Genomic DNA, 27,892 nt, shown 5'->3' with positions numbered 1-27,892 from the left:
TTGTCATCTGCAAACTTTGATTTTGTCATCCCATACACCAAGATCTAGATCATTTATATCAGACCAAGAAACATTAAACAAGAAGTATTCATAAGTATCAATTATTCGATCACAATTTAAGACTTAAACAATATAGTACATTACAAGGCTACTAGCTGTTGAAAAATCACAATATATTGTGCTACACATGAGCAACATCAAGACGACAGGAATAATGACTGGATATTATTGAACTGCAGATACAAGGTTGATCTGTGGAAGAATAGGAAAGAGCCAAATCAGGCACGACACATTGGGTATGGGGTGGGAGAAAGAGAAATTCCATGAAGATGTGGGACCATGCAAAAAAGTAGCCAGACAATTGTGAAGTGGCATTGTCATCTGCTGCACAGAGGGAAATGTCTTGGTGCAGGTGGTGGAGACGGGACTCCCAGGAAGAGGAGGAGGATGGCCCAAGTCCACTGAAATAAGTGAAGTAGCAAAAATGTTAATTGCAATAGTACTGGAAGAATGATATCTAACAAGAGCAAATGTAGAAAGGTGATCAACTGCATTGTGGTGACCACAATTAACATAGATGGCGAATAATGAGGAGGAAAAACTATTATGACAGAAGCAAGAATGAAAGTTTTCATCAAATTTTTCAGTTAATAAATAGATCAAGACTGATATTAACAAATTTCAAAATAGGCTACATAAACTAAGCAATAAAAGCAATTTAAACAAATCAAATTAAATTCATCACAATCCTAAGTAACGGTGAATCAGGTACCATACAAAATACGTAAACACTATTATACAACAAGTACATACAAGGTAGAAGCAATGTAAATGTGCCAGAAATAAGGACAAAGGGTGTGTTCTCTGATTAACAGTATATGACAAGTCGCTGACTTTTATGACGAGTTCTGTTTTTGTTCCATAAAAATATTAATTCAGGGAAAAAAAACCCAAGATTTATACCACATGAAAGGAGAGTACTGATTGCTGGGAAAGTGGACTCTAACAGAAGGACTCTGACAGAGGTGTTGGTATGGAGAATGCACCCATCAACGTTGCTTTTGAATCCAATCAGATCGAATTGGAGAGACAATTAGATGCAATGAGAAATTTGCAACAACAATGGTATGTGATGGATGACAGTTATAGGAAGGGGGGAAAAGTCACAGATTCAGTCACATAGATGGGTTAACTCCAGGAAAGGTAAAAGAGGTAGGTAGTTAGTGCAGGAGTCTTCTGTGGCTAGCTCCATTTCAAACAAGTATGCGATTTTGGAGAATGTAGGGGATGATTGATTCATAGGGGAACTTAGCGCGAACAGCCAAATTTCTGGTATTCAGACTGGCTCTAATTCCCGGAGGGGTACTTCGGGTTCCAAGAGATCTATTGTATTAGGGGACTCTCTTGTCCGAGGTACACACAGACGTTTCTGTGGCCAGCAGCGAAAAATCAGAATGGTATGTTGCTTCCCTGGTGCCAGGATCAAGGATGTCTCAGAAGGTGCAGAATGTTCTCAAGGGAGAGAGGAGCCAGCAACAGGTCATTGTCCACATTGGAACCAAAGACATAGGTAGGGAAAAGGTTGAGATTCCAAAGGGAGATAACAGAGCATCAGGCAGGAATTTAAAAAGGTGATCCTCGAGTGTAGTAATATCTGGATTACTCCCGGTGCTGCGAGCTAGTGACGGTAGAATAGGAGGACAGAGCAGATGAATGCATGGCTGAGGAGCTGGTGTACGGGAGAAGGATTCACATTTTTGGATCATTGGATTGGACCTAAATTGGAAGGGGACTAATATACTGGCAGGGAGATTTGCTCGAGCTGCTTGGGACGATTTAAACTAGTAAGATGAGGGGGTAGCAGTGGAACCCAGGGAGATAGTGAGGAAAGAGATCAATCTGAGACTGGTACAGTTGAGAACAGAAGCGAGTCAAACAGTCAGAGCAGGCAGGGACAAGATCGGACTAATAAATTAAACTGCATTTGTTTCAATGCAAAGGGCCTAACAGGGAAGGCAGATGAACTCCAGACTTGGTTAGGAACATGGGACTGGGATATCAGCAATTACAGAAACATGGCTCAGGGATGGACAGGATTGGCAGCTTAATGTTCCAGTATACAAATGTACAGGAAGGATAGAAAGGGAGGCAAGAGAGGAGGTAGAGTGGCATTTTTGATAAGGAATAGCATTACAGCTGTACTGAGGGAGGATATTCCCGGAAATACTTCCCAGCAAAGTAATTTGGGTGGAACTGAGGAAGAAAGGGATGATCACCTTATTGGGATTGTATTATAGACACCCTAATAGTCAGAAGGAAATTGAGAAACAAATTTGGAAGGTGATCTCAGTTATCTGTAAGAACAATAGGGTGGTTATGGTAGGGGATTTTAACTTTCCAAACATAGACTGGGACTGCCATAGTGTTTAGAGTTTAGATGGAGTGGAATTTGTTAAGTGTGTACAAGAACATTTTCTGATTCAGTAGGTGGGTGTATCTACTAGAGGAGGTGCAAAACTTGACCTACTCTTGGGAAGTAAGGCCGGGCAGGTGACTGAGGTGTCAGTGAGGGAGCACTTTGGGGCCAGCTACCATAATTCTATTAAATTTAAAATAATGATGGAAAAAGATAGACTAGATCTAAAAGTTGAAGTTCTAAGCTGGAGAAAGGCCAATTTTGACAGTATTACACAAGAGCTTTCAAAAGCTGATTGGGGGCAGATATGCCAGGTAAAGGGACGGCTGGAAAATGGGAAGCCTTCAGAAATGAGATACCGAGAATCCAGAGAAAGTATATTCCTGTTAGGGTGAAAGGAAAGGCTGGTAGGTATAGGGAATGCTGGATGATTAAAGAAGTTGAGGGTTTGGTTAAGAAAAAGAAGGAAGCATATGTCAGGTATAGACAGGATAGATCGAGTGAATCCTTAGAAGAGTATAAAGGCAGTAGGAGTATACTTAAGAGGGAAATCAGGAGGTTAAAAAGGGGACATGAGATAGCTTTGGCAAATAGAATTAAGGAGAATCCAAAGGGTTTTTACAAATACATCAAGGACAAAAGGGTAACTAGGGAGAGAATAGGGCCCCTCAAAGATCAGCAAGGCGGCGTTTGTGTTGAGCCACAGAAAATGGGGGAGATACTAAACAAGTATTTTGCATCACTACTTATTGTGGAAAAGGACATGTAAGATATAGAATGTAGGGAAATAGATGGCGATATCTTGAAAAATGTCCATATTACAGAAGAGGAAGTACAGAATGTCTTGAAACGCATAAAGGTGGATAAATCCCCAGGACCTAATCAGGTGTGGAAAGCTGCGGAAAGTGATTGCTGGGTTTCTTGCTGAGATATTTGTATCATGAATAGTCACAGGTGAGGTGCCAGAAGACTGGAGGTTGGCTAACGTGGTGCCACTGTTTAAGAAGACTGGTAAGGACAAGCCAGGGAACTACAGACCAGTGAAAGCCTGACATCGGTGGTGGGCAAGTTGTTGGAGGGATTCCTGAGGGATGGGATGTACATGTATTTGGAAAGGCAAAGACTGATTAGGGATATACAACATGGCTGTGTGTGTGGGAAATCATGTTTCACAAACTTGATTGGGTTTTTTGAAGAAGTAACAAAGAGGATTGATGAGGGCAGAGCGATAGATGTGATCTATATGGACTTCAGTAAGGTGTTCGACAATGTTCCCATGGGAGACTGGTTAGCGAGGTTAGATCTCACAGAATACAGGGAGAACTAACCAATTAGATACAGAACTGGTTCAAAAGGTAGAAAGTGGTGGTAGAGGGTTATTTTTCAGACTGGCGGCATGTGACCATTGGAGTGCCACAAGGATCGGTGCTGGGTCCTCTACTTTTCGTCATTTATATAAATGACTTGGATGCAAGCATAAGAGGTACAGTTAGTAAGTTTGCAGATGACACCAAAATTGGAGGTGTAGTGGACAGCGAAGGAGGTAACCTCAGATTACAATGGGATCTTGACCAGATGGACCAATGGGCAGAGAAGTGGCAAATGGATTTTAATTCAGGTAAATGCGAGGTGCTGCATTTTGGGAAAGCAAATCTTAGCAGGACTTATACACTTAATGGTAAGGTCCTAGGGAGTGTTGCTGAACAAAGAGACCTTGGAGTGCAGGTTCATAGCTCCTTGAATGTGGAGTCGCAGATAGATAGGATAGTTAAGAAGGCAATTGGTATGCTTTCTTTTATCGGTCAGAACATTTAATATAGGAGTTGGGAGGTCATGTTGCAACTGTACAGGGCATTGGTTAGGCCACTGTTGGAATATTCTGTGCAATTCTGGTCTCCTTCCTATCGGAAAGATGTTGTGAAACTTGAAAGGAATCAGAAAAGATTTACAAGGCTGGTTGCCAGGGTTGAAGGATTTGAGCTACAGGGATAGGATGAACAGGCTGGGGTTGTTTTCCCTGGAGCGTTGGAGGCTACGGGGTGACCTTATAGATGTTTGCACAATTATGAGGGGCATGAATAGGATAAATAGACAAAGTCTTTTCCCTGGGGTCGGGAAGTCCAGAACTAGACGACATAGGTTTAGGGTGAGAGCGGAAAGATATAAAAGGGACCTAAGGGACCACCTTTTCACGCAGAGGGTGGTATGTGCATTGAATGAGCTGTCAGAGGATGTGGAGGAGGCTGGTACAATTGCAACATCCAAAAGGCGTTTGGATGGGTATATGAATAGGAAGGGTTTGGAGGGATCTGGGCCGGGTGCTGGCAGGTGGGACTAGATTGGGTTGGGATAACTGGTCAGCATGGATGGGTTGGACCAAAGGGTCTGTTTCCGTGCTGTACATTTCCATGACTCTATGACAGTTAACTGTTAGTTTTTGTTAAAATTCTACACTGATTACTAATTTAGGATTGTCAATTTGGCCTGCATTTATTTGAAACGACATAAATTAATACACTGGGCCTTGCTCTTTGCAGACAGTGACAAAGATGATCCAAGATTACAAAGAGATCTTGATTAATTGGGTTGGAGTTTAATTTGAATAATTGCGAGATATTGCATTTTGTAAAAACAAACAGTTAAAAGTAAAATGTTGGCCAGTGTTGTTGAACAAACAATCGGGGTTCAGGTATAGTTCTTTGAAGTTTGCATTACGTAGATGAGATGGTTTGGAAGGCATTTAGCATGTTTGCCTTCATTGCTCAGACCTTTGAATATGAGAGTTGGGGTATATATTGAGGATAACCAGACGTTGGCGAGGCCTCTTGTGGAGTACTATATCCAGTTCTGGTCACCCTGCTATAGGAAGGATATTATTAAGCTGGAGAAGGTTCAGAAGAGATTTACCAGGGTGCTCCCAGGAATGGAGAGTTTGAGCTATAAAGATAGGTTGGATTGACTGGGACTTTTTTTCACTGGATTATAGGGTGTTGAGGTGTGACCTTATAAAGATTTATAAAATCATGAGTGGTATAGATAAGGTGAATGGCAGGTGTCTTTTCCCTGGGGTGGGGAATTTCAAGACTAGGGGGCATATTTTTAAGGTGAGAGGAGAAAAGATTTTAAAAAGACATGACAGCCAATTGTTTTTACATCGAGAATGGTTTGTGTGTAGAATAACTTCCAGTGGAAATAGTACAGTTACAACATTTAAAAGACATTTAGATAAATATATGAAAAGGAAATTTTGGAGGAATTTGGGCCAAGCACAGGAAGGTGGGACTAATTTATTTTGGGATTATGGTTTGCATGGATTGATTGGACAGAAAGGCCTGTTTCCGTGCTATCTGACTATGATTGTAAACGATAGTGCTTGATTGTTTACAAATTGTCGGCATTAACAATTTCTTCATTTGAATCCCTACAAATAAACATAGAAGTGCCCTGTAGTGATGCAGCGGTAGTGTCCCTGCCCCTGGACCAAGAGGCCTGGGTTCAAGTCCCACCTACTCCATAGGTGTGTAATAACATCTCCGAACAGGTTGATTAGAAAAATAAAGAATAAAGAATAAAGAATAAAATAAAGAATAAAGAATGAAATAAAGAATGAAATAAAGAATTAACAAAAAAGACAAATTTTATTTGTTTGATAGCAAAAAAGGATGTAGGGTCAGATGTTATATAGCATTTGTGTGGGTAGAATTGAGGAACCATAAAGATACAAACAAAACATAATGGGAGTTATATACAGGCCTCCAAACAGTAGTCAGAATATGGGGCACAAGATAGACCAGGAGATAGAAAAGACATGTAAGAAAGGCAAGATTAGTGGTCATGGGGATCTCAATATACAGATTGACTAGGAAAATTAGGTTGGCAGGGGATTGTATGAAAAGGAATTTCTGGAATGTTATGAGATGGCTTTTTGGAGCAGCTTGTGGTGGAGCCCACCTGATTAGCCAGACTCCTTAGGTACAAAGTAAACTTTTCCAATATCTGGAGCACTCCCAACAGGTGACATAAATCTATGATGTTGAGCAAAAGACCTGGAAGTGACATGAGAGAATTTTTTTTAAGGCAACAAATGTCAATGGTGTAATGGATAAATTCAACAGTAGCCTTCAAAAAGGAATTAGGAAAGTAGTTGTAAGAGAAAACTTGCAGGAAAATAGGCAAGTAGATAGGACAGTGCCTTAGTTGGTTGTTCTTTCAAACAGACAGCCTCCAACTGGTTCAGCCAGCATCCTACACTGTTCTCGGTCTTCTATGATTCTAAATGAGTTGTGGGTTCAACTTCTACAGTCTACAAAAGAATTTGATAAAACTGACAACTTTATGTACCTTTTGATTAGATCTTTCAATGCATTTTGATGCACCATCCAAATTATCAATTTTGTCAATGATCAATTATTCAATGTGTTTATTAGACATGGAAAAAAATAATTATGACTTACCAAAATCACACAACTTTAACATATCACTGTAGCTGATTAAAAGGTTTTCTGGTTTGATGTCTGAAGAAAAAAGAACATATTCCCATTGTTAGTTAACCAGGACTTGAAACAGGATCTCATCTGACAGACAGCTCTGAAAAATGTTCTTCACCAAATTGAACTAGAGTTAATTTGTTTTCAGAGTGAAGATTATACAAAATGGAATTCATGAGGGCTAGCTAACCTGCATATCCCTGAAATAATAACCTCGAGAAACCACTGCAAATTATTCCAAAGAACCAACAGCTGACCATGATTTACTTGTCAACAAAAGGCATCCTTCTCTACATTAAACTTTTTACATGTGGAAGTGCCAAAATTACTTTGGTCTTGGTATGTGAATACTTTGCATCAAAGATAAAAGATGCATGCTGCAATTCATCACAGATTAACTAGTGAACACGTCAACTCATGTCTCCTAGTCAATGGCTACTGGATGAACAACAAGACACCTGAGAGCAGATTGTTCAGTATACATATTAGAGACCACAAGTTTGGTTGAGTTCAGAATGGAGGTGAAATAGGACAAAAAGTTTAAAATCTATTTGAAGTATTCACCTTAAAAGGAGCCTATTGCAGGGATCAGTTTGTATTTGACATGGAACTGAGCCACACAGATCGAGATGGCTTAATTTCCAGACTGTGCTAAGTGCAATAATTTTAATTGATTGGTTATAGCACAGACACTGTCATTGACCTCAATGACCTGGGATCTGGGGGTAAAGTAGAGCAAAAGAATCAGCCTGAAATCCCATCCCAATTAACATCTATTAAATCCTGCTAAAACATACACCCATCAACATGCTAATGGTTTATCAATTCTCACTATGAAGCCTGCTCTGCCATTCTGATAGATCATTATTGAAGTCATCTTGGCCTCAACTGATTCCAAGACGGTGGCAGAGTAGGGCTCCTGAACGAGAGCCCAACCGCTCTGACCGCTTTTCTTTCCTTCGTTTTTGCTTATTTCTCTTTTAATTTTAGTTCTTTTTAGTCTTTTTTCTCTCAACTCACCTTCTGGAGGGAACTCAGCTGCGGACACAGTTCAACACAAGTTCAACAATTGACTAATTAATTTACAATAACATTTGATGTTTTGGTCATTGCAAAAGTAGCACAATGCTGAGTGAAATCACCTGTTCTTAGAAATCCTATGATAACAAGTTTAAGTATCAAGATATAATTTTATTTTTTCAAGTCGAAAATAAATACTTTTGGAGTAGTTACCTCGATGGACAATGTCATTCTTGTGGCACCAGTGAATTGCTTTGATTAGTTGATAAATGTAATTTCGCACTTTTTCAGGTTGAACACCATTTGGCATCTCTTCAAGTAATTCAAGCATATTCTGAAAACCAATCAAACATACTCTTTACATACCACCATGAAGTGTGTTACTTCACACAGCAGTTAAACAAAAAAGTGCATTGTATTGAATTTAAAAATGCCGCTGTTGGTTTCTGCCTGCATTAGAAAAACATATCACAATGATTTTCTTAAAATAGGAAAGTCAAATCTTAGCTTAGTAGAAATTAATTCATTTTTTTAAACCAGAAATATATTAAAATATTTAAATGGGCACACTTTTATTCTAGAGCTGATCAAGAGAGTAAAATAAATTAATTCATTCACTTAAGATCATGCATTCCAAATCATTGTTAAATCTCTAAAATATATCTTCCGCAGTTTTTCTCCTCGATATCAAAGCTATTTTTGGGCACTCCACTGAAAGCAGTGAATCAAATTGAGGTCCAATTACACACACAAATTTGGCAGCAGTTTTTTTTTAAAAAAGGCCATTTATCACATCAGCCTTAAGTTTGAGATTTTAAGAAAACATGAGTGGTCTCTTGCTCATCCCTGATTTTGTATAATTTTACCATTGTCAGCAAGGCCTACAGTAGTCGCGACCCAAAGATAGGGAATTCAGTCTGAAAACCATCTGGCCTCTCTCAAGATGGCTTTAAGATGTTTTGAAGGTGCTTGGTCAAACAACTGTCATCTGCCTGACCAATGTTCATGTCTTGACGTCAATTTTTAATTGATAATGCCCCTGAGGTGCCTACGATGTTTGTGAGCTGTTGCCAACCTTGTCTTCATCTGTGCACTGGTTGCAAATTTCCAACACTGATTACTGGACAGTGATCATGACAGCAAGCTTGGGTTCTTTTTTCTTGTCTTATGCCCAAACTTAGGAAACCCTCTTACTCCAATCAGCCCTTTAGCTAACACCTCCTAGTAAATCAAAGATAGGAAATAGAACTATTGAAGCCTTCACAGCTGACCATGTCATGTAAGCCATTTACATTCTAATCAAGTGGAGAATATTTCCCATCTATAGATGCTGGAGAAGCTACCTCTGAAATCAGGCAGAAAAGTCTCTAACTTAGAAGCTGCTCTATTATCACTCACCTTCTCCACATACTCAAACACTAAATAAAGTTTTCCTCTTCTTCGAAAGGCCTCCTTAAGTTCAACAATATTTTCTTGTTTTAGAGTACGGAGCATTTTAAGCTCTCTTAAAGTTGTCTCCTTAACTTCCTCATTTTCTGGGGAAAAAATATTAATTATGAGATGCGATAACTTTATTTATCCTTCAGATATTGTAAAACATTACACTTTTTAAACATAGCGCTAATTAGTTGTTTAAAAAATTTTGCCTGAAAGTAAACCAACATAACTTTTTTTGACTTCTTCCAAAATTGCTTTTCTTTTCCATTGAGAATAGAAAAGGAATTATAAGGCTTTAAATGCCAACATCAAGTCAGTCCGACACAAATTACAATACTTTACATAGGTTTTATCTTTCATGTTTCCAAAAATGCTGGGTTCTTGATTAGTGATGAAGAGATTGACCGAATTTACCTTGCAATTCATGCTTGATACTCATACATGTAAGGTTCTCCAACTGTTTTTCATAATGGATCATTTCAACTCAGGTGCACAGTAACATTTTTCCAAAGAACACGTGGATTAAACAGTCAACTTATTTCATAATTTGTTCACCTTTAAGGGTGAATAATTGGATTAATGGAGATTTGCTGGTGCTCATAATAGTAAAATAAAGTAGACCTGTTACTCAAATAATTATTTTACTGAATCATAATTTCTCTGAAAAGATCTGTAACCTCCCTGGCATCAGAAAATTGATCAAAGTAATTTAGCAATCTTTACAATCCTGTTAACTTTCAGAGATGCTTTATCTAAACCAGATGAGTCCATACAAATTAATAATATAACAATACACACAAACCCAATCTGCTCTTCTCTGAGCTGCAATCAAGGATTTAAGGTAAGTCGCATTAGAAAAAAAATCTAAGACTCAGGAAATAGATAAAAACTCTATAATCAGATTCTGTGTGCTCCAATTATTTCATCTGATGGTATTTCCACTCCAGGGATCAAAAAAGTTATCTCCCTTGCAACAATATTTCTCCTGATAGTCACTTCAAATATTGGGCCTCTAACAACATATCAGAATGAAAACAAGCATAAAAAATATAAGGAATAAGGACTGAACATAAAAAGGTCCTTAAATGTAGACAAGATACCTCAAAACAACCAATCCAATCATATCAAATTTCTGGCTCAAATGCATGGCCAACCAAAACTTTTGATGTGTTGTCACCTTTAACTCAATGGCATGTGACACATTCTCTCGGGAACGCATTTATCAACTCCTACCTCTGAGTGCTACAAATGAACCATAAATCACAACCAGCTTAATAAAGCAATTCTCCAAACTCAGGCAACATCTCTAACCAACAGGTAACCAGCTTTACCCCAACCACAAAGGCATCATTCAGTATCATATGGTGATGGTTTGTACTGTGTCGTCAACTCTGTGTGAAGCATCTGCTACTGTGGTTCAGGAGCCCCACTCTGACATGACCGTCTCTGTGATATTTGCTGCAGAGGTATATCGTGGGCTGAGATGATGTGTGGTTTGGTGGTCTTTTTTCTTCCCCTCAGAGTTATCTCTTTGGTCAGTTGAGCTTTTCATTTCTGCTCACCATTTCCAATGCCCTTCCAAATCAGCCTCCAAATAATATGGCTTTCAATGCAAATATTCTGATAGACGTATGGACACCCAGTACAGAATACCTTTAGGTATTTGGTCATCATCCATTCAATGAACACAGTTGTCAGTACAGATGCTGTCGCTTTCGCAATGAGTGCATCCTGATGGAATTAGTGTACTCCAGGACCTCCAAGTTGGTGACCCAGCCCTGCCAAGAAATATCTGAAAGCCTCAGACTGGAAACTGCACATCCCTTTATCCCCCTCCTCCCCTCCTGGCACATTCCCCTACCATAGAATCAGAGTCATAGAGATGCACAGCATGGAAACAGACCCTTCGGTCCAACCCGTCCATGCCGACCAGATATCCCAACCCAATCTAGTCCCACCTGCCAGCACCCGGCCCATATCCCTCCAAACCCTTCCTATTCACATACCCATCCAAATGCCTCTTAAATATTGCAATTGTACCACCCTCCACCACTTCCTCTGACAGCTCATTCCATACACTTACCACCCTCTGCGTGAAAAGGTTGCCCCTTAGGTCTCTTTTATATCTTTCCACTCTCACCCTAAACCTATGCCCTCTAGTTCTGGACTCCCCGACCCCAGGGAAAAGACTTTGACGATTTATCCTATCCATGCCCCTTATAATTTTGTAAACCTCTGTAAGGTCACCCCTCAGCCTCCGACGCTCTAGAGAAAACAGTCCCAGCCTGTTCAGCCTCTCCCTAAAGCTCAAATCCTCCAACATCCTTGTAAATCTTTTCTGAACCCTTTCAAGTTCCACAACATCCTTCCGATAGGAAGGAGACCAGAATTGCATGCAATATTCCAACAGTGGCCTAACCAATGTCCTGTACAGCCGCAACATGACCTCCCAACTCCTGTACTCAATACTCTGACCAATAAAGGAAAGCGTACCAAACGCCATCTTCACTATCTTATCTACCTGCGACTCCACTTTCAAGGAGCTATGAACCTGCACTCCAAGGTCTCTTTATTCAGCAACACTCCCTAGGAATTGCAAAACCTGTGCCCACACAGCCTTCCACATCCATCAAAGTTTCACCTGCACTTCCACACGTCATTTAGATTAGATTAGATTCCCTACAGTGTGGAAACAGGCCCTTCGGCCCAACCAGTCCACACCGACCCTCCGAAGAATAACCCACCCAGACCCATTTCCCCTCTGACTAATGCACCTAAGATTACGGACAATTTAGCATGGACAAATCAGCTGACTTGCACATCTTTGAACTGTAGGAGGAAACCGAAGCACCTGGAGAAAACCCACACAGACACGGGGAGTATGTACAAACTCCATACAGACAGGCACCCGAGGCTGGAATCGAACCTGGGACCTTGGTGAACCACCATGCCGCCCAAGTGATAGATGACAAGTGAGGTTTGGTATTTGAAGTTCATTGAGCTAAGGACTGTAACACAAGAATTGAGAGTGATGTCAAAACTGATTTGAGACTCAACTGATAGTAAATTGAAAATACTCTTTGTATAATATATTTTGCTGTTCACTAATCCTGATTCAGGATTTACTGTATTCATTGCTCCCAATGCAGTTTCCTCTACATTGGGGAGACAGGATGCCTACTCACAGAGCGCTTCCAAGAACATCTCCAGAATACCCACACCAATCAACCCTACCACGCCTCGGCGGAACACTAACTCCCCCTCCCTCTGCCAAGGACACACGCAGGTCCTGGGCCTCCTCCATCACACTCCCTTACCACCCAACAACTGGAGGAAGAACGTTTGGCATCAATGTGGATTTCACCAGTTTCCTCATTTTCCCTCTCCCCATCTTAGCCCAGTTCCAACCTTCCAGCTCAGCATTGTCCCATATGGCCATCTTGCTTCTCACCTATCCACTCCACCCTCCTTTCTCACCTTTACCCCAACCTCCATCCACCTATTGCACTCTCAGCTACCTCCCCCTCTCCTATTTATCTCTCTTCATCGCAGAAGCTCCCAGCCTCATTCCTGATGAACGGCTTTTGCCCGATTTTCCTGCTCCTCGGATGATGCCTGACCGGTTGTGCTTTTCCAGCACTACACTCTTATCCCTTTCTCCTACCTAGCACAAGTTGTTCAGGTCTCATCGTACTGTAGAGCATGTGCAGAGGACATAGGTTTAATAGACTGGCACCATGGCATTCTTATTCATATTGCCGTTGTTCTTGAATCTCTTGAAAATGTGTTCCTTTGTACAGAATGCTCATGTGATAACACCAGCATGAAGCAATTCACTGAAGAATCAGTAGACTGACAAGGTCAACTTTGATGAATACTTTTCTCATGATGTTCAGCAGGGAGATTAATCCAAGTTATTGCAATCACCACAATAGTCCTTGTCGGTGTACAAGTCAAAATTTCTACATCACACTATGGAGTTGCACTCTCCCTCTAGCAGACCAGAGATTTCTACAGATCTTCTGGAATGCTGATGTCTGGAATGCAAGATCGATGTCTAACTATCTCTTCAACTACTGTACGGTATTCTGTGATGACCTCCTCGCCTTGGTTTTCAATTGAGTCATTTTCTTTGCTAATGAACCCATTGCCTTTTTGGTCTCCCACCATTATGTAGTTGGGCATCTAAGTATTCATGCAAAGTTGTAACCAATTAGCATACCACTAAACAGTCTGTTGGGATTCTATTTCAAATAGCCCTTCGTACTCTCAGAAGCTTCTTTGCTCAGATCTCTCCTGTAATTAATGAACGCAAAAAACTTGGCATCAAGTGATATTAACCTCAAAATATTCAAATTTATTTCAATCTTGCTTCCTGTATTTTGAGAGTGCTAATTGGAGTTGGTGTCTAGAAGGATGTTCCATTTCAATTGAGCGTTTTGTATGGGAATGCCAGAAATCACCTATTCCACTGAGTTGAGAAAATGCTTCATCCTAGGTAGGTAGTGTGGCTGATTTATATCATTGTGTTCATTTCTACTTTGAAGGCAAAACCTTCAAGGGTTGTATTCTATCTCTGGTGCACTCTAGGTAGTGATCATCTTCAATCATCACTGTGATAGCTGTCCATTGAGAATACTGCAGAGTGTCTGGTGATGATTAGATCCAGTTGATGCTAATGCCAAAATCATAGATGTCTGTGGGATTCTACGCAGCATGATTTGGTCTCAGATGATACCAGGCAAACAAAATTCAAGGTAGAAGCAAACCACAAGTAGGTCTCTGTCCAATTTTAATGATCTCTGCCAGGTAGTGATGTGCAAAGCAGAATGGTCACATCTCATCATAAGCACCCAGTGGTGTAGCACAATTCCAACATTCAATAGGATTATAACTGATCAAACGATTCTGCATTACCATCTATCCATGATACCATCATCCCTATTTAGCATCTACCTAAATCAGATTTGAAAACAGTCAAGGACTCTGCTTTCACCATCGTTTGAGGCAGTTGGAATGAATCAATAGACAATAGATGCAGGAGTAGGCCATTCAGCCCTTCGAGCCTGCACCGCCATTCAATATGATCATGGCTGATCTTTCCCAATCAGTATCCTGTTCCAGCCTTATCTCCATACCCCTTGACTCCACTATCTTTAAGAGCTCTATCCAATTCTTTCTTAAATGAATCCAGAGACTGGGCCTCCACTGCCCTCTGGGGCAGAGCATTCCACACAGCCACCACTCTCTGGGTGAAGAGGTTTCTCCTCATCTCTGTCCTAAATGGTCTACCCCGTATTTTTAAGTTGTGTCCTCTGGTTCGGCACTCCCCCATCAGCGGAAATATGTTTCCTCCTGCCAGAGTGTCCAATCCTTTCATAATCCTATACGTTTCAATCAGATCCCCTCTCAGTCTTCTAAACTCAAGGGTATACAAGCCCAGTCGCTTCAGTCTTTCCATGTAAGGCAATCCTGCCATTCCAGGAATTGACCTCGTGAACCTACGCTGCACTCCCTCAATAGCCAGAATGTCTTTCCTCAAATTTGGAGACCAGAACTGTACACAGTACTCCAGGTGTGGTCTCACCAGGGCCCTGTATAGCTGCAGAAGCACCTCTTTGCTTCTATACTCAATCCCTCTTGTTATGAAGGCCAGCATGCTATTAGCCTTCTTCACGACCTGCTGTACCTGCATGCTTGCCTTCATTGACTGGTGGACAAGAACACCCAGATCTCTCTGAACAGCCCCTTTACCTAATTTGATACCATTGAGGTAGTAATCTGCCTTCCTGTTCTTGCCACCAAAGTGGATAACCAGACATTTATCCACATTAAACTGCATCTGCCATGCATCTGCCCACTCACCTAACTTGTCCAGGTCACCCTGTAATCTCCTAACATCCTCATCACATTTCAATCATCCTACCCTCTTACTCTTTTTATGACCTAAGTTATCCTTTATTTCTGGTATGTCATTTGTTCCATCTATTGCTCCTTCTATCTTACAGTTAAGAGGGATAATAAATGTTGATTCAAAATCTCTGCTATTTTTTTCACTCCCCATAATTTCTCTTTCTGCTTCTAAGGACCAACTTTTATTATGGCCGCATTATCTTCTTTTAAGTACTTAAAAGTACTTGCAGATACTTTTTTTTAAGTATCTGCAAAAGCACTTACAATTTATTTTCTTATTCTTGGAATATGTTCAATCTATGCTTCATTTGGCAAGCTAGGAAAGCTCATAAAAAAAACAAGGAGATGGAGAATTAAGCAAAACATTACCATGAAATAAGAATTTATTATGACTGAAATGACTTAATATCATGTGGCAATTAATATGAAGCTACACGTGAAAGTTTATGCACAACTATATGCCACAATAAAGATACGCAAGAAATATTTTCTCCAATCAACAACTCATTTTGTAGTCATCGTCAGCTGTAGAATTTTACATGGCCATTAGGCAGGACAGTAATGCGTCCTTTGTGAAACACTCCTACAGGATGCACATACCTTCACTGTCCTTGAACTTCTTGATAGCCACAATTTCATTGGTTTCCTACAACAAATGAAAATACAAATTATCAAAAATAAACCCCCAAGACTGTAATTTTAACCCATTAGCATTAATTGATATCTGAATGCAGTAGGCAAGATTGTCAAACAAAAGTTAAGCTACTTTCATAACATTGAAAATGATCTACCAGTTAACTAATGAGCAAGCACAAACTATTGCAAAAACAAGCTAAAGCATATTTTAAGCTTTAGCTTTGTCAATTATGGCTCAGCAACCAGATATGGTTGGTGGCAAGTGTGCCTCAGAGTGGCAAACTCACTCCAATTAGCCTGCAGGTCTGGTTTCAAAAGCAAACAAAGCTTGCCTGGTCTATTCTTTTCTTTTTAACCCAAGCTGTCCAAAGGTCCTTCAGTCACTTTTAGCTTGAAATTGGCAAAAGAATAAATTAGAATAAATGAAAAATCAGCAACAGTTCAGCATTATAAAGCTGCACTTAAGTTAGTTATATCTTTGATAGATATTAATACATTGTACTGACATACCAATATTTTAACTGCAAAATTGCAAAACATGTTGAAGTGCAATAACATCTGATGACCATATGTAGCGAGTTGCCCACTTTTTTTCAAAACTCAATTGGATATTCAACAAGAGAGAAAAAAATGCAAGGCCAGGGGAAGAAGATTGGGATTCACTGAGCAGCTCCTCGAGAGGCAGCATGAACACAAAGGCCAAATAATTGATCTGGACTGCTACTATTATAATTCCAAAATTCTGTTAGAATTGGGCCAATTTTGGATCAGAAGGCATCAAATTATAGATTCCCTACAGGGTGGAAACAGGCCTTTCAGCCCAACAAGTTCACACCAACCTCTCCAAACAGTAACCCACCCGGACCAATTCCTTATGACCAATTTTCAATCCTTCTGAAACGCTGTCTGGCTGTGGTTCATAGAATCAAAAAGTGGCTTCCCAGTATATCAATGCAGGGGGAGAAACCTAAATTTTGTTGCCATCCAGCCTCAGTTCAGGACCGAATAAACTGCTGAATCAGAATAAAAAGGAGATTGGTGTGCTCAATACTGATTCAACCTGCCTAAAATGGCAACAGGTCCATCTAGCATTAACACTCATGTACATAATAACTTCAAAAAAATTAATTTATCTGCATTAGATCTATGCTTGGGATACTTAAATTTACATGGCTTAAGCAACCAATAACTCATCATTTTGAGGACTGATTAAAATCACAACAGCAGTTTTAACTCTTTTTCCATAAAGTCAGTAAAAGTTTGATTCAAGAACCAGGCTTCATGGGTCAAAAATAGAAGGAAAACTGTAGACGATAGAGGAGGTACAGTTTACAAGGAAACATCAACTTCTAAACGCAGTTGTTCAGGTACTTATTTAATGTTTTGGAATATGAATAGAACATACACAAGATTGAAAATCAAAAATAAAATGCTGAGATGACCAACAGTATCCTTAGCAACTGGTAATAGCAATGGATGCTAAAATTCCCAAAAGCATCTTTAACTTTCGCAATCTCTCATAGCCTACATCTACCTTTTTCTCAAAATTCACAAACTGCACTGCTCCGGAAATCCCATCATTTCAGCTTGTTACTGTAGAACTCAATTTATTTTGTTTCTTTCTTAACTCTATTTTTCCCCCTTTAATCAGTCTCGCAATGTATATTCATGATTCTTCTGAACTTTAGTCATTTTACCAGATTCGGCAACCTGGCCTTGACCACCAGCTCTTTACCAGGACAGCTTAAGGGCTATTCACTTACTTGAACGCAGACCTCAATGGTTCCCATCAATCACATGCTTCCTCTACCTAGTTGAGTTTATTATCCTTTAATTGAATCACAGACTGATGTTGTGGCAGGAGGTCATTCAGCCTGTTGTGCCCATAACACTTTGGATTTAGATTTTCAGTCTTGGGTGAAAGTAGTGTTCTGGAATTGAAGGCATGTACTTTGCCTTTGGGAGAGAGTGAGTGCTGTTCTGCACTGAGAGGTTACAAGAGCAGTCTCAGAGTGTACTGGAAAATTGAAAATATGTAACAGTTGGCTGTGAAATAGATATCTGAGTTTGTTGCAGTTTTGACAACAATTCAAATTTAACCAGTTTAAATTATGCTCCAGAATATGAATAGAGTTTGAATTTATGGTTTTGCCAACATCGGATAGTCTCATGAGATGTGACATCTGCAATCCTTATGAGGGCATTCCAGAAAAATGTTTTTGTGTTCAGCGAAAGGTGAATGGTTGTACGACTCAATTTCCTTAATTTGTTTACAATAGCAATTCTAAGATAGTGATAATTAGTGATAAGGTCAGTTTGAAGGCATCTCACAGCATAATACAGAAGATGGCTGGAGCTAAGTGGAGTTCTTTTGGTATCTGTTGAAAAGGTTAGTTGAGTTCTGAACATCTTGTGGTTTACGGCTCACTGAAAGTAGCTAGCCAAAGTAAATGCCAGTTAGGTAGACCTGCACTATAATCAGAGTAAAACAAAACACTTAATAGTTTATTGTGTGCAATGCAGGTGAAGTTTAATCTCAGTTTTAAATTTTGTGGAGAAACAGAAGATGGAAACCTTGGCTTGATAAGAAATAAATATGAATAAATTACACTTAGTTTTAAAATATATTTTTAAAAATGGCAAAACAATAAGTTCAAACTCAACTGGTTAAATTCGAACTGTTGTCAAAACAGCACCAACTCAGGTATCTATTTCACAGCCAAATGTAACATATTTTCAATTTTCCAGTGCACCGACACTGCTCTTAAGCTCTCAGCGCAGAACAGCATTCACTCTCCCAAAGGTACAGTACACGCCTTCAACTTCATGATAGTAAGCAGTACCGATACAATAATGAACAGTCTAGAAATAGATTTGCAGTTGTTCCTCTCCTACCGAGAAGGATAAGAAGCCTCCTCCACCTGTTAAACCTTACTATTCTTTAGTTGAACAATTTCTCATTTAACTTGTCTCACTTACTTCAAATAATAAAATGGGACTCCGAGTACCGAAATAGGCACAATTTATAACTGTCCTTATGAGAGTTATATGAAATATTGCTTCCTATCCTTCTCGGTAGGAGAGGGACTACTGCAACTCTATTTCTAGATCATTAATTACTAGATCGATACTGCTTCCTACTTTCACCCAAAAGTGAAAATCTAAATCCAAAACAGTGAAGGCACGATAGGCTGAATGGCCTCCTGCCACATCATCATAATTCTGTGATTCTGTGAAAACTGAGAAGCTATTCAACTTGGCTTCCAATATCCATGGTTCTTTCAGTTTTCTCAATTCATCTTTAATACTTCATTTCCTTGACATTTTGTCCTCCATTTCCAGGAACAGGTTGTCTACTAATACTCATTATAAGCCCACTGACTCTCAGATATCTCAACTTCTTCACAACCAGCTTTCTACAAAGATCCATTCCATTTCATTTCCCTAGGTTCTCCCTCTCTGCTGTATTTGTTGCAATGATGCCTTTGTCTCCAATAATGATTTTGAGGTGTTTCAACTGACAATCCCTCTGTCAGTGGTTTTCAGGGCCATCAACTGCATTGGACTTATTTTGCACACTTTTGCGCTTTCCTCTCCCTTCCACTCAGCTCAGAATCACGATAAGGTCTTCCTTGTCCTCAATTTCAACCCTCCAACCTCTATATTCTGCCACATTCTGCCAACTCCAGTATAATACCACCACCATACACCTGGCCAAAGAAACACTGACCGAACTACAAGACAAACCAAGGACATAAACACCAGACAGCACCAATGTCATCAGCAAGGTCAACATCCTCAAGCCAGTAGACCTATGCCTCACTACGCACTTCACCTTCAACGACAAGACCAACAAACAAATCAACTGAACACCCATGGGATCACCAATACTAGGATTCTTAGCAGAAGCAGTAGTGTAGAAACTTAAACAAACAGCCCTCCCCACAATCCAACAGAAACTTCGGGTCCACTACATGGATGACATCTTTGTCATCACAAAGCGGAACAAATTAGAGGAAACTTGCAACATTATCGGCAACATCCTTACTGACATAAATTTCATAAAACAGGAGGAGAACAACAAGATTCCCCTTCCTATTTGTCAGTGGAACAAACAGTTAATGGAGAACTGGAGACCAGCATCCACAAGAAATCAACACACACAGACCAGAAACTTAACTACAGAAGGACTCATCATAACACCCACAAATGGAACTGCATCAGGACATTATTTAAATGGGCCACAATACACTACAACATGCAGGAACTAAGAACGGAAGAAAAATATCTAAAGTGTTTTCGAGAAGAACGGGTACACAATAACCACAGAGAGCCCATTCTTAAACAACAAACCCAAACAAGTAGACACAACATGCCCAGAAACTCTAGCCACACAACCATACAAAGACATTTTGGAGATGACCACCAGACTACTCCGACCCCTTGACATCATGGTAGCCCACAACCCTACCAACTAACTGAAACAGCTACTGATGAACCTAAAAGGATCCTATACCAACAACCAGCAAAAAAAAAGTCATTTACAAAATACCATGCAAGGACTGCAGAAAACACATCAGACAGTCAGGCAGAAAACTAGCCACCAGGATACATAAACACCAACTAGCTACCAAAACACATGACCCACCATCATTTGGGTCTTTACACACAGATGAAGGAGGACACCACTTTGACTGGGACAACACATCCATCCTAAGAAAGGCTAAACAGAGACATGCACAGGAATTCCTCGAGGCCTGGCATTCAAACTGGAACTCAATAGATAAACACATCCACTTGGACCCCACTTACCAACCTCAGAGCAACTTGAAATGATATCACCCACCTGAAGAGACCAAGGCACATAAACAGAAAGCGGGACAGAACACCAGTGCTTCACCAGAGGCTCACTGATGGTTCCCTAGCATGGTGACGAAACGGCTGAAAACAAACCTTTCAGCTCACGAGCAAACCTACAACCTCAACTTGAACCAAACACATTCCAAAGAGGCCTATCCATTCACAACAACCCAATTCAATCCTCACCCATTCCCAAAGTACATCCTATGCAATGGAACATTGTCCTTGTTACCTCCTTTTTCCTCACTCATCAAGGTTCTGTCCTAGATACACCTTCCACATTAAGCAATAATTTACTTTTACTCCTTTCAATCTATTCTCCTATGTTTGCAACTCAAAACACCGTTTCCTCTACACAGGGAGATCAAATGCAGAACATCTCTAGTCAGTGCACAGCATAATCCCAACCTTTTGGTCACTTGTCAATTTCATATACCATCTTGCTTTCACGCTCATACTTCTGTCTAAGGCCTGCTGTGGTGTTCAAGTGAAAACCAATGCAAGTTAAATGAACAGCACCTTACTTTCCAGTTATGCAAATTAGTCTTCTGGGTTCAATAATAACTTCAATAACTTTAGACCGTGAACAGTCTCCAATTTCAATTATTGGCCCCAAATGTATCTTATTTTAATGTTTTTGCCTTCAATCAGAACTGACATTTATTTGGTTAAGACCTATTCTGGACCAATTTACTGTCCCCTCTCTACAGCTATTACCACTCACATTGTCTTATGTTCTATGGCACATGTGATTTCTAATCTCCTCCTCCAAACCCTTTAATCTTTCCCTGGCCTTTCCGTTTGTTCTATTTATCCCTTTCCACGTTCTTCAACAGCAGAAAATCCATCACACTTCTGTTCAGTTGCAAATTAGTGCCACTATTAATTTCTCTGCCTTACCTGTTCAGTTTCTTCCACTCTTTTTCCTTTCTATATTTTCCAATTTGTTACTAATTAAAAATAACAGACTGACTGTATATTTCACAATCTATGTCAGCAGAATTAAAAATCACATAAGATGATTACAGTCCAAATTACTTATATTGTTCCTTCATACTGTGATTACCAAAAGTGTTGTGCACTACAAGTGCTTCTGTATTTTCAGAAATCACACAGAAATCTTCAATTCAGAGAAAAAAAATGTACAAGTAGCAAATAAAACACAGGTTTTCAAATTCTCAGTGATTTTTAAAATTTTATATTTTTAATAATTTTAGCATCAATTTTATATTTTTAAGATTACTGGCTGGTTCGTCTGCATGGAAGGTGAATTAAATTGATCTACTACCAAAGCACACTGTACTTATCTGGAAGTTGAAAAATATGGAAGTCTTAAATAATTTAAATGCACAAACAAAAGTACTGGTCAGAACTTATCAAATTAACCTAGATTCAGAGATGTACAGCATAGAAACAGACCCTTCAGTCCACCGCATTCATGCAGACCAGATAACCTAAACTAATCTCATTCCATTTGTCAACACTTGGCCCATATCCCTCTAAACTCTTCCTAACCATACATCCATCCAGATGCCTTTTACATGTTAAAGTACCAGCTTCCACCACTTCCACTGGCAGCTCATTCCATACACGCACCACCCTCTGCGTGAAAAAGCTGTCCTTTAGATCCCTTTTATCCCTCTCATCTGAAACCTATGCCCTTTAGTTATGGACTCCCAACACCAGGGAAAAGACCTTTGCTATTTACCTGATCTATGTCCCTCTTGATTTTATAAACCTCTAAGGTCACCCCTCAGCCTCTGATACTCCAGGGAAAACAGCCCCAGTCTATTCAGCCTCTCCCTATAGCTCAAACTCTCCAACCCTGGCAACATCCTTCTAAATCTTCTCTGAACTCTTTCATGTTTCACAACATCCTTCCAAAAAGTGGCCTAACTAATGTCCTGTATAGCTGCAACATGACCTCCCAACTCCTATAATCTATGCATTGACCAATAAAGAAGAGCATACCCAACACCAAATTCACTATCCTATCTACCGGTGACTCCACTTTCAACTAACTATGAACCTGCACTCCGAGGTCTCTTTGTACAGCAACACTCCCCAGGATATTACCATCAAGTTAGCGATTTTAGAAAAGACTTTGTAGCTCAGGTTGATCTTACGTATGTAAATTAGCTCGCTGAGCTGGAAGATTTGTTTTCAGACGTTTCTTCACCATACCAGGTAACATCATTGAGACCCTCTGTTGAAGTGCTGGCGGTATGTCCCGCCTCTCTGTTTATAGGTCTTGGTCTCTTTAGGTGAATGATGCCATTTCCGGTTCTTTTTTTCTCAAGGGAAGGTAGATAGGATCTAAATCAATATGTTTATTGACGGTCCTCTGGTTAGAATGCCATGCCTCTAAGAATTAGATTAGATTAGATTACTTACAGTGTGGAAACAGGCCCTTCGGCCCAACAAGTCCACACCGCCCCGCCGACGCACAACCCACCCATACCCCTACATCTACATCTACTCCTTAACTAACACTACGGGCAATTTAGCATGGCCAATTCACCTGACCTGCACATCTTTGGAGTGTGGGAGGAAACCAGAGCACCCGGAGTAAACCCACGCAGACACAGGGAGAATGTGCAAACTCCACACAGAGTGTCGCCTGAGGCAGGAATTGAACCCGGGTCTCTGGCGCTGTGAGGCAGCAGTGCTAACCACTGTGCCACCGTGCCGCCCACAATTCTCGTGCGTATCTTCGTTTCACCTGTCCTAGGATGTGTGTTGTCTTAGTCAAGTGGTGTCCTTCTTTGTCTGTATGTATGGAAACTAGTGATAGTGGGTCGTGTCTTTTGGTGGCTAGTTGGTGTTCCTCTATCCTGGTGGCAAGTTTGAGAACTGGAAATAATATCACCCACCTTAGGAAACCAAGGCCTACAAAAAGAGAGGCGGGACATACCATCAGTGCTTCACTGGAGACTCTCACTGATGTTGTTACTTAGTATGGTGACGAAACGTCTGGAAAAAATTTTTCCAGCTCAGCGAGCTAACTTACTTACTTTACATTAAGTGTATAAGTCCTGCCCTGATTTGCCTTTCCAAAATTCGGCACCTCATATTTATCTAAATTAAACTCCATCTGCCATTTCTTGGCCAATTGGCCCATCTGATCAAGATCCTGTTGTACACTGGAGATAACCTTCTTCGCTGTCCACTACACCTCCAATTTTGGTGTCATCTCCAAACTTACTAACAATACCTCTTATGCTCACATCCAAATCATTTATATAAAATGATGAAAAGCAGTGGACCCAGCACCAATCCTCGTAGCACACCAATGATCACAGGCCTCCAGTCGGAAAGGCAACCCTCCACCACCACCCTCTGTCTTCTACCTTTGAGACAGTTCCGTATCCAAATGTCTTGTTGTCCTTCTATTACACATAATCTAAACTTGCTAACCAGTCTACCATGAGGAACCTTGTTGAACGCCTTACTGAAGTCTATATAGATAACATCTACCGCTCTGCCCTCAATCCTCTTTGTTACATTTTCACAAAACTCAATCAAATTCATGAGACACGATTTCTCAGGCGCAAAGTCATGCTGACTATTCCTAATCAGTACTTGCCTTTCCAAATACATGAAAATCCTGTCCCTCAGAAATCACTGCAACAACTGCCCCACCACCAAAGTCAGACTCACTGGTCTATAGTTTGCTGGCTTATCCTTACCACCTTTCTTAAATAGTGGTACCACTTTTGCCTCCCCTGTGACTATCGATGATACAATTATCTCAGCAAGGGGCTCAGCAATCTCTTTCCTTGCTTTCCACAGAGTTCTATGGTACTCCCCTACGGGGATTTGTCCACCTTTATGCATTTTAAGACATCCAGCACCACCTCCTCTGCAATATGAACATTTTTAAAGATGTCACCATCTATTTCCTTACATTCTTTACATTTTCCAGGTCCTTCGCCACAGTAAACACTGATGCAAAATACTCGTTTATTATCTCCCCCATCTCTTGCAGTTCCACACGTAGACTACCTTGCTGATCTTTGAGTACCCTATTCTCTCCATAGTTACCTTTTTGTCCTTAACGTATTTATGAAATCTCTTTGAACTCTCCTTAACCCTGTTTGCCAATGCTATCTCATGTCCCCTCTTTGCCCTCCTGATTTTCCTCTTAAGTATACTCCTACTGCCTTTATATTCTTCTAAGGGTTTACTTGATCTCTGCTGTGCATACTTGACATATGCTTCCTTCTTTTTCTTGACCAAAGCCTCAATTTTTCTAGTCATTCAGCATTGCCTACACCGACCAGCCTTGCCTTTCACCCGAACAGGAACATACTGTCTCTGGATTTTCCTTACCTCATGTTTGAAAACTTCCCATTTTCCAGCTGTCCCTTTATGGCAAACATCTGCCCCCAATCAACTTTTGGAAGTTCTTGCCTATAGCTATCAAAATTGACCTTCCTCCAATTTAGAACTTCTACTTTTAGATCTAGTCAGTCCTTTTCCATCATTATTTTAAAGCTAATAGAATTATGGTTGCTGGCCCCAAAGTACTCCCCCACTGACACCTCAGTCAGTTGCCCTGCCTCATTTCCCATGAGTAGGTCAACTTGCGCAGAATTTAATTATTCCATACTGCAATGTCACACAGACAAATATTTGTATCATGCTTTAAAAAAGACAAGGAGAATGCAAGTAATTTTTCAATTTTTTGCACGAATTTGATATGCACAAGCACCTGACCATGTAAATGAAACATTGCAAAAACTTGAAGCACCTTTAATTAACCTCAGGCTATATCTAGTCACATCAATTTGAATAGGTAGCCTTAAAATTAATCATTACTGTGCTATAGATCAACACCAATTTCTTAAATCAATGGAAATAGTTGCTAACAGATAATAAACAGAAATGGAAATACTGGCCATTAAAAGCTTTAAATAAGAGATTACTAATTTTCTCCACTCTTTCAATAGCACAGACAGCAAAAAGTTGTCAATTAGCATTTTTGTCATGTTCATCTATAAATGTGAATGATGCTGCTCCGCAGTTTCCTTCATCAAGGAGGAACATTTTACTAAGTAATTAATATAGAATGGGTAAACAGGCAAACAGGATCGAACAGTTGATTGGATTCCCAAATATTAGTTGTTCTTTTGACACCGTATGTGCATAAATATAAGCAAACAACAAACCCAGGATACTGGCTTCTCCTACTTAAAATTCCAAATTTTAAAAATATATTTATGTTAGAAAAGACAAGGCAGTTAATTATAAAATTATGCATTTTACAACCACCATGCTGAAGTTCAGCAACTTTAGGCCTCAGGATTTTAAAGTATGCAAAGTGTACCCAGGACACAGAAAGAGTCCTAAGACTTACTGTACAATGCCCTTGGACACATTTTCTCCCAAATGGTTTGGTAATTAATTATCAAGAACTTTTCAACCATTCAGGTTGGCCAGTAACAAGATTTGAATGCCAGTAAAAGCATTCTTGGTAGATGAGGGTGACAAAGTGACAGACATAGAATCACACAGCACAGTAACAGACTCTTCAGTCCAACTTGTCCGCACCAACCAAATATCCAAATCTGACCTAGCCCCATTTGCTAGCATATCCCTTGAAACCTTTCTGATTCATTTCCCATCCAGATGCCTATTAATGTTCTAATTGTAGTTGCCTCTACCACTTCCTTTGGCAGCTCAGTTGATAGACTGCATGACAAAGTTACCCCTCAGGTCCTTTTTAAATCTTTTCCTGCTCACTTTAAATGTAGCAAGTTTTGTTTTTATACAACCTATTTTTCTAATCAACCTGCTCAGGGATGTCATTACACATCTGTGGAGCAGGTGGGAGTTGAATCTGGGCCTACCCATCCATGGGTAAAGACACTTCCAATGCACCACAGGTTTTTTTTAATTCATTCACAGGATGTGGATGCCATTGGCTAGGCCATTATTTACTGCCTATGCCGAATAGTTATGTCAACCAAGTATGGAGTTACAAGTGGAGAAGGGGAATTTGTATAACCTACATTAACTGACTTACTGGACAGATCAAGTGTAAATGAAAAATTAGAAGAAAGTGAGCACTGTAGACGCTGGAGATCAGAGTCAAAGAGCGTGGTGTTGGAAAGGCACAACCGGTCAGGCAACATGTGAGGAGCAGGAAAATCAATGTTGCGACATAAGCTCTTCATTAGGAATGAGGGAGTGACCCAAGGGGGCTGAGAGATAAATGGGAAGGTAGCTGAGAATGTGATAGGTCTTAAGAGCTTCAGGGCCGAGACGATGACCTGGGCAATGCAGAGAGCGAGAGGTATTCCTTTTTCAGTAAAACCAATATACCATAAAAAATTGAGAGTCTCTGAGATGGTGTCACGACCGTTACTCAGCAATATGATAATAAAGTCTAAAACGTTTAGTAACTGAGCAACTTCTTTGCAAATATTAATATGCACCAATATGAAGCCTAGGGGCATATAATCACCACTAATAATGTAATGAAGATTATTCTTAGATCTCAAAATTAATTTTTGAATTGTTCCCTTCATATATTATTGTGTCAGATTATGAAAGACTTTCAAGCCAAAAAGTAATATAGTATTGGACTGCAACAACAAAACTGCTACAAAGAATTATACTTAGTTCACAGATGTGTGTATTATGCTGTCTATTATTGCATGATGATAGATCAAATTTTCAAAATAAATTGTTGACAAGTTCTCAGAGAGTCACAACAAAACATTAATAATTTTCTCATTTGGATGTCAATTTTAGTTTCCAGTTCAATTTGCAAGTTCTAATAATATACAGTCAGATTACATGTATTCTATTGCTCAAATTTCAATATAGTTTCAATAAGAATTGATAAATTTACTGGACAGGGCAGTTTTTAAACCAAATAATTTGTGCCAAGTTTTACAAACAGCCTTCAGATATTTATCTTAGGTCAGCTGCAAATATGATACACCTAAATTAGTGTCTCATTAACAGAGAAGACCTACAGAAGTAAATAATTTTAATCACAGGAAAAAAATAAGTTGACCTTTACGAAAAAGCATGTCTTGTGTAAGAATTATCTATACAAATCAAACCACTACAATTAACTAATCACATGGTTGATTCAACTCGTCAGTGACAA

The 27,892-nt window shown here is 39.9% G+C and overlaps 1 protein-coding gene across 4 annotated transcripts in view; it reads right to left on the bottom strand.

The window, feature by feature from the left end:
- The window catches only part of cdkl5 (cyclin dependent kinase like 5), a 157,144-nt gene that overhangs the window by 67,870 nt on the left and 61,382 nt on the right, over positions 1-27,892 (bottom strand). For all 4 annotated transcript variants that reach the window (XM_072584467.1, XM_072584465.1, XM_072584468.1 and 1 more), the window contains exons 4-7: positions 15,874-15,919; positions 9,322-9,458; positions 8,137-8,257; positions 6,871-6,930 (exon numbers count right to left, since the gene is read on the bottom strand). In XM_072584467.1, coding sequence (XP_072440568.1) covers positions 6,871-6,930; positions 8,137-8,257; positions 9,322-9,458; positions 15,874-15,919 — 364 coding nt within the window. The remainder of the gene's footprint in view (positions 1-6,870; positions 6,931-8,136; positions 8,258-9,321; positions 9,459-15,873; positions 15,920-27,892) is intronic.

This window comes from Chiloscyllium punctatum, chromosome 15 (genome assembly GCF_047496795.1).
Source record: "Chiloscyllium punctatum isolate Juve2018m chromosome 15, sChiPun1.3, whole genome shotgun sequence".
NCBI classification, from domain to species: domain Eukaryota; kingdom Metazoa; phylum Chordata; class Chondrichthyes; order Orectolobiformes; family Hemiscylliidae; genus Chiloscyllium; species Chiloscyllium punctatum.
The sequence above is the reverse complement of the archived record's forward strand: the minus strand, read 5'-3'. Positions and strand labels throughout refer to the sequence as shown.